The sequence below is a fragment of the Microtus ochrogaster genome, unplaced genomic scaffold, assembly GCF_000317375.1.
Source record: "Microtus ochrogaster isolate Prairie Vole_2 unplaced genomic scaffold, MicOch1.0 UNK5, whole genome shotgun sequence".
Lineage (NCBI taxonomy): Eukaryota > Metazoa > Chordata > Mammalia > Rodentia > Cricetidae > Microtus > Microtus ochrogaster.
Genome location: NW_004949103.1, coordinates 2,719,083 through 2,726,791, shown reverse-complemented (window position 1 = coordinate 2,726,791; position 7,709 = coordinate 2,719,083). Strand labels below are relative to the sequence as shown.

At 51.3% G+C, this 7,709-nt stretch overlaps 1 protein-coding gene across 1 annotated transcript in view; it reads left to right on the top strand.

Annotated features, from left to right (window-relative positions):
* Man2b2 (mannosidase alpha class 2B member 2) overlaps positions 1-5,553 on the top strand; it is a 26,834-nt gene extending 21,281 nt beyond the window's left edge. The window contains exons 16-19 of the mRNA XM_013353337.2: positions 1,696-1,812; positions 3,084-3,196; positions 4,330-4,447; positions 5,245-5,553. Coding sequence (XP_013208791.1) covers positions 1,696-1,812; positions 3,084-3,196; positions 4,330-4,447; positions 5,245-5,339 — 443 coding nt within the window. The 3' untranslated portion in view covers positions 5,340-5,553. The remainder of the gene's footprint in view (positions 1-1,695; positions 1,813-3,083; positions 3,197-4,329; positions 4,448-5,244) is intronic.
* Positions 5,554-7,709: the final 2,156 nt, after the last annotated feature.

The following is a 7,709-nucleotide window of genomic DNA, read 5'->3' as shown; positions in this document are numbered from 1 at the left end:
CTCTCTCTCTCTCTCTCTTTCACCAGGAGTCAGATGCAGAAACAGTCACAGAGTGCTGGTGTTCAAGGCCATCTTGATCTAAACTGTAAGACCTTCTCTTAAAAAGAGAGAGAAAGCCACATGATGGTGGCACACACCATTAATCCCAGAACTTGGGAGGCAGAGGCAGGTGGATCTCTGAGTTTAAAGCCTATCTGGTCTATAGGGTGAGTTCCAGGACAGCCAGGGCTACACAAAGAAACCCTGTCTCAAAAGAAAGAAAGAAAGAAAGAAAGAAAGAAAGAAAGAAAGAAAGAAAGAAAGAGAATAAATATTTAAATATTAAAAAAAATAAAAAGAGAAAGAAAAGGGAAGGAGGGGGAAGGAACTAGAGGGAGGAGGAGCTGAGGGAGAAGGCAGAAAGAACTGTTGTGGGTATCCAGAGAGCAGGTGTTCCTGGCAGGGTTTCCTTCCACTCTGTCCTCACGCTGCACCCTGAAGATGGCCATGTGACGTATGGGCTCCTCCTGGTGGCTAGGATCTTTGATGCAGGTGAAGATTCAGTGTGTCTGAGATATTCTCTCTGTGTCTCTGTCTCTGTCTCTGTCTCTCTCTCTCTCTCTCTCTCTCTCTCAATGCCTGAGGGCCACAGGAGAATTTACTACAAAGCTGTACTTGAGCTCATGACCTGGAACCCCACAGGCCATCCCTCCTCTCACCTGAGCCGTCTGCCTCCTCCCCTCCCCTTTTCTTCTCCTCCCCCCTTTTCTCTTCACCTTCCCTCCTCCTCCCTCTTCTCCCAGAGAACAGCTGTCTCCCACCATGTAAATCAGATGCCTGTTTCTGTCGAAGAATTCCTGAGATAACCAAGTTAAGAGCAAGGAGGTTTTCTTTTAGCTCACGGGTTCATGGGCTTCACTCTGTGGTCACTTGCCTCTGTTGCTTTTTGGCGGCACGGTACGTCATGGTGGGGAATACAGGGCACAAACCTGTTCATCTCTGACAGCTGAAAACCAAAGAGGGAGAGGAAGGGCCTGGAGTCCCAGTGACCTAACTTCCTCCCAGAAGCCTCACCTTCGAACATTCTAGCACCCCAGTAGCCCACAGTCTGGGCAGAAAGCTTTTAGCACGTGGGAAACAGAAGATCCAAACCTCACAGCATGCCAAAGGAGCTGAGACTTTGGCTTTCTAGACCAGACTGATCCTATTGGTTCCACCTGAGTCAGGTGACCCAGGCCTAGGCCAGTCCTTGTGACTTGGGTATGATGAGAAGGAGCTGCACCTGCGTCAGCGTGGAAGGAGCGGTCAGAGGGAGACCCATAGGTGGCAAAGACAGGGGCAAGGGAGCCCTCTGGATTCAGAATAGAAAGCAGGCTTGTGTAGGCTTGTGTGTGGGCGTGAGCAAATGTGCCCCTCTCTGGGGCTTAGTCTCCTCTGGAGTCTGAAGTGACCAGATGGCAAGTTAACGTCCCTCCATATCTTAAGCTGTGTAAACTCAGCAGCTGGATGTGGAGAGAGCAGCCTGGGGGCAGGACATGCCTGGGGAGGGGGCAAGGGTAGAACAGGGGCCTGAGACCGGATTGTCAGGATCACTGTGCTGTGGGTTGCACAAGGTCGGGTGGTACAGGACTCGAAGGGGCAGAGGCTCCACGTGGAAAGCTGAGTGTCTAAGGGAATGGTTCTGAAGCCCCTCCTCACTGTCTGTCTGCCTTGCAGGACCCAAGAACCCCCAGGCTGTGGCATTACCCCCCAACCTGCACTTGCAGATCCTCAGCATTCCCGGCTGGAACTACAGCGGGAACCATGCCCAGCAACTGAAGAACCTTCGGAGAGGTGAGGCAGCCCACCAGGGTGACTCCTCCCCTAGTCCGCCAGGTCCCCTGTCCCCTCCTCTGGCATCTAGAGACCAAGGCCTGCAGAGGGGTGGAGTCAGTCAGCTATCTGGGACAGGGTGGTCCCAGCCTCTGGCCCCCAGCCCAGGACCAGTCACAGAACTATGCAGATAGATGCCGTGCAGCCCCCAGACAGTGGTCTGCATGCTGCCCAGCCCTCAGGGCTGCTTCATGCTGGTATCTGTGTTAGTCAACCTTTTCATCTCGTGACAGAACACCTGAGAAAATCAACTCAGGCAGACAGAGCTGATTTAGCACACAGCCCTGGAGACTTCAGCCCCTCACAGCAGGCAACATGTGTCAGAGCAGCAGCCCAGTGCATGTGGGAGAGAGAGAGACAGAGAGAGAGAGACAGAGACAGAGACAGACAGACAGAGACAGAGAGAGAGAGAGACAGAGAGAGAGAGAGAGAGACAGAGAGAGAGAGAGAGAGACAGAGAGAGAGAGAGAGAGCTCTGCATTCTCCACATTTTTCCTTTCCTTTTGTATTCCACATGGGCCTCTATGGGAAGATGGCGACACTCAGGGTAGGTCTTCCCACCTAGGTTTATCCTCTTGCTCGGAGGACAAGGAGAATGTGCTATGCCAATCTCCTAGGTGTCTCTTAATCCAGTCAAGCTGTCAATCAAGATCAACCATCATGCTCTTCTCTCAGACAGTCCTCCTGCAGCCCCTATGTACCTCTGTTTCCACTTACCCTCAGAACTGAGACAGCCTGACTGACTATCAGGAGTTTCATTGATTCACTCAGAAGATGCCCCTTCAGGGTGCCAGGTCCCCAGTGTCTGAGCTCCTTAGATGGTGGTGACAATGAGAAGGGGAGCAGGCATCAGGGGTAACACCCACTAGGAAGCAACACATCTCTTGTGCTCACTTTGTTTGCACAAGCCATGTGGTCACACCCCAGAGAGGGCAGTGAGGAACTGAAGGACTTGTCGACAGGCCCAAAGATGGCCACTACAGGAATGAGGACACTTGCTTCAGCCCCTGAATATGCGAGAGGTCCAGGGTTTGCACAGCCCCATTTGGATCCTGCCTCTGCTGCCTGTGAGCCAGGTGACCATAGGCAAATGACCGCTGGTCCGAGTGGCAGCTGCTGTCCCTGCAGGGAGGCTGAGATATGGAATGGAGTCTAGACTGTAAAGTGCCAGATCAAGACTGTAGCTTTGAGCTTGCTTGATGGCGTCCTCACTGCCCTGTCCATCTCCACAGGCCCCCAAAAGAAGCCCCAGGTCAACCTGCAGCGTGTGCTGCTTCGCCTGCACCACCTGTATGAAGCAGGAGAGGACCCAACGCTGTCTCAGCCAGCGACAGTGGACCTCAAGGTAAACCGCCCATGGCTACCCCATCCCAGACCAGTCAGGCCTCCAAGAGCGCTGTACTCCTGGGGAAGCAACTCTGTCTGAAGTCCTATCCCGAGCTACACCTTTGCCAGAGGACTACTGGGCATGTTCACAGATGAGGCTGGACTCCCAACAGGCCACATCTGGTTCTTCCTTGTTTAATTTTGTACCTTTTGAGGGGTAGGACATGTGGCTTACATGTGTGGTTCTATGCATTAGGGGACAGAACTCAATGTCAGGGAACCATCCTTTCATTTCTCTACCTTATTTTATTATTATCTTTTGAGAGAGGGTTCCTCCGTAGCTTTAGAGCCTGTCCTGGAAGTCATTCTGTAGACCAGGCTGGCCTCGAACTCACAGAAACCCACCTGTCTCTGCCTCCCAAGAGCCGGAGTTAAAGGCATGCACCACCACAGCCTGGCTGCTCTACCTTATTTTTTAGACAGGGTCTCCCACTGGACCTGGAGCTCATTAGGTGGCTGAACTAACCATTGAGCTCTAGGGAACCTCTTGTCTCTCTGCCCTCATCCCCATTACTGGGGTTACAGATAAAATAGACGCTTTGCCCCACCACCCCGAGCCACTCCCTCAGTCCATTGCAGAACCTTTCAAATAACATGGAAATCATTTGTGTCGTCAGAAAACCAACCAGTTCTCCCCGAACTTTCTGGCAAAGGAAACTTAGCGTCAGAGAATTGAAGGTCTGTGTCCATGTGCACACTCTGATCAAGCTCCTCCAAACTTCTGGGGCTCAGTTTCCCTACCTGCAAAGCTGGAGAGGTTCCAGTTCTTGGCTCTGAAGAGCGCACAGAGGCTTGGGGGCAATGGTGTGGGCACAGTGCCTGCTGTCTCTACAGGCTTCCAGGCACCTGCCCACCTAGGTGTCTGTCCCCATGTGGGCTTGTTCATCTGGCAGGTCTTCTAGGGAGGCACACACCACCAGTCTTAGTTTCCTTAAACTCTGAACAGGTTGGCAACCTGCCCTTCCAGAGAAAATGAGGCAGTTGTACGAGGCAGAGTCACTGTTGGTGGCCACCCCTCTGTTTGGGTTAAATGAGCTTCATGGATCTGGGACATCAACAGTCTCCACCCCTCCTTTTGATTCTACCCTACAGGTAGCCCTTCAAGGACTAGGGTCCATAGTAGCTGTGGAGGAACGCTCACTCACAGGGACCTGGGACAAGCAGATGCTGCGGCGCTGGCACTGGAGGACAAAGACTGGCCAACTAAGAGGTTTGGGACCCCTGCCAGGCTGGGGAACCACACAGACCTGCCACGTGCTGGGTGGCCTTGTGTGGCTACTTTCCCTCTCTGAATCTATAGCCTTTGCTACTTATCAGATTAGGTTAACAATAGCTTTGTGTCAGTCCCCTCCTGCCAGGCTCCATGCAGGGTGTGTGCATGTGTGCATGTGCATGTGTGTGCGTGTGTGTGTATGTGCATGTGTGTATATGTGCATGTGTGTGTAAATGTGTGTGCATGTGCATGTGTGTGCGTGTAAATGTGTGCGTATGTGCATGTGTGTGCATGTGTGTATATGTGCATGTGTGTGTGTAAATGTGTGTATGTGCATATGTGTGTGCGTGTGTGTATATGTGTGTGTATGTGCGTGTGTGTGTGCATGTACATGTGTGTGTGTGCGTGGGTGTGTCTGTGTGTCTGTGTAGGAGAGTTGGGGTTATGTCAGTCATGCAGGGAGGGAGCATGCCCATAAAGAGGCTCCCTGCCAAGGCTGGAACCTTGAATAGAACAGTAAGGTAAGAACAGATTTTTCAGATGGTCCCACTCAGCCCTTAGATGTTCAGTGCAGCCCCACAGGGAAAGCAGACTGGTGGTCAGTACACTGCCCTTCAGTGTAGCCCCAGGAAAAGCTAAATGGTAAAGCCCACTTTAACAGGAATCCTAGGAGGAGGGGTGAGCCAAGGGCCATTGCCACGGGGGAGCCATAGCAGACTGTAGAAAGCCGCTGTGGTGCAAGGGGAGTCCAGGAGGAAGAGTCAAACAGACAGACTCTTTCTTGTCCTCCCCAGGCCACCCCACCTCCCTACCCGAGTCACCAAGAGACGCCATCATCACTGTGTACCCCAAGGAAATCCGGACCTTCTTCATTTACTTCCAGCAGTAACCAACGCAGCTGGGCCAGGACCATGGAACTGAAATCCTTGCCCTGCCCCAGATGAACCTCAGAGGGAAGAGAAAGCTGCTCACCCAACAGCTGTGTGGCAGAAAGCAGCCGTGTGGGGGCAGGGGTCTCTCATATTTTATTAATAAAAAAGTAAGGTCTGGGCTCTTCCTTCCAATGTTCAAGTCAGCCCTTCCCTCCCTTCTCACATGAGTGACTCCTCCCTCTCTCTCTCCCTCCTTCCCTTCCCCCTTCCTCTGCCTCTCCCTCCCTCCTTCCCTACCCCTCCCTCTCTCCCTCGGTTTTTGAAAACTGAAAGACAGCAAGAGTAGGATCAACCACACAGCTCCCGCAGATCTTCAGGCATGTCACAGTATGTGCCTGTCACTCTTCCCACACCTCTACTGATCCAAAACCCCATTATGTGGATATTTTGATGACCGAGAATACACTTCACTAACTCAAAGTATTTTATAGAAAAAAAAAATCTGGCCTTGGAGCTTACGTGCAGCAAAAGTTCCAGATGTTGTACTGGAGGACTGCGATTAGCCTCTTGCTCTTCTTAGACACAGGGTACAGGGAGTGATGTTATTCAGAGTAACCAGTATCATGTTCATACTGTTAGCAATGCCTCTGCAGGGGTACCCACCTGTAATCTTAGCACCAGAGACATTGACAGAGGACTGTGAGTCCCAGGCTGGCCTGAGCTACATAGTGAAAGTCTTGTCTTTAAAAAAAGGGGGGGGGGCTGGGGATGACAGTTGGTAGAGTATTTGCATAGTATCCACAGAGCCTGAGTTTAATCCCCAGTACTGCAAAAAACTAGGTGTGGCTGTGCACACTTATAATCCTAGTACTTGGGAGATGGAGGCAGGGATCAAGAGCACAAGTCATGGCCTGGCGATGGTGGCGCATGCCTTTAATCCCAGCACTCGGGAGGCAGAGGCAGGCGGATCTCTGTGAGTTCGAGACCAGCCTGGTCTACAGAGCTAGTGCCAGGACAGGCTCCAAAGCCACAGAGAAACCCTGTCTCGAAAAACCAAAAAAAAAAAAAAAAAAAAAAAAAAGAGCACAAGTCATCCTGAGCTATCTAGCAAGTTCCAGGCCAGCCTCCAGCCTGGAATTCATGAGACACACACACACACACACACACACACATGTTATTAGTACTAGTGAGAAGGTGTATTGCACCAAATTGCCTCAAGCATCTCTATAGTGCAGCCAAGAGTGGTTCTTGAGGCTGGATTTGAGTTGCTCAGCATGCTCATCCCTAGCACGTCCACTCCTCCAGAACAGTTGATCTAATTCCATCTTTCCTGGGTACTCTGTTCTACCTTCTGCCAACTACTGAACAAATCCTGACATGCTGTCTGCTGTTGCTGTTCCAGGCTCCATGTTCTTCTTTCCTCTTAAGCAGAAACAGATACTTAAATATCAGCTAGCCCCAGCTCCCCCTCACATGTCACCTTGGAACCCCCATAAAGTCTGAGTGCTTCAAAGTAGAGCCAACTACTACAGTGAACACAGGCACAGTATCCATGCATGGTTATGCTCTAGAAGGGTGTACATGCAGAGTCCTGGCAGGGAACCCTGCCCACCCCTCCACTGCCTCACTTCTCCATTCCCATCACAGTCCCCATGAGCTCCGCTCTCAGCAGAGGTCCCTCCTTCCTGAGGACTAGAAGGATGTCCAGGGATCGGGTATATTCATTCAGGTATTAGGGTCTGCTTACCCTTCAGTACACAGTTGGGCAGTTGGGCACAGTGCTTTTGTGGCCAGCACTGTTCCTCCTGTTGCCCAAGGGGCGAGCATTAACAACTCTGGTCTCAAAGAGCAACTGTCTTGGGATCACAAAGTCACCAAGCTTGCTGTAGCCCCTGCTGCTCTGTTGTGCACCCTGATGCTAGGAAAGACAGCTTTCCTGCTGTGTGCACAGATAGCAAAGGCTGCAGACTGCAAGGGACTTCCAGACATGGGCTGGCAGCTAGAGTCATTCCCTCTCCTGCCAGCCCAGGGACATGCTCACACCTGTGATGTTTATGGGATCTTATTATTTTCTTTCTTTTTCTTTTCTTCTTTTTTTTTTTTTGGTTTTTCTTTTTTATCTTGTTTTGTTTTTCATTGTAAACAAGGGTTTTTCTGTAGCTTTTGGAGCCTATCCTGGAACTAGCTCTGTTTGTTTGTTTGTTTGTTTGTTTTTCAAGACAAGGTTTCTCTGTCACTTTTGGAGCCTGTCCTGGAACTAGCTTCTGTAGATCAGGCTGGCCTCGAACTCACAGAGATCCGCCTGCCTCCACCTCCCGAGTGCTGGGATTAAAGGTGTGCGCCACCACCGCCCGGCCCAGACCAGATTTCTTGATAAAGCAATAGAA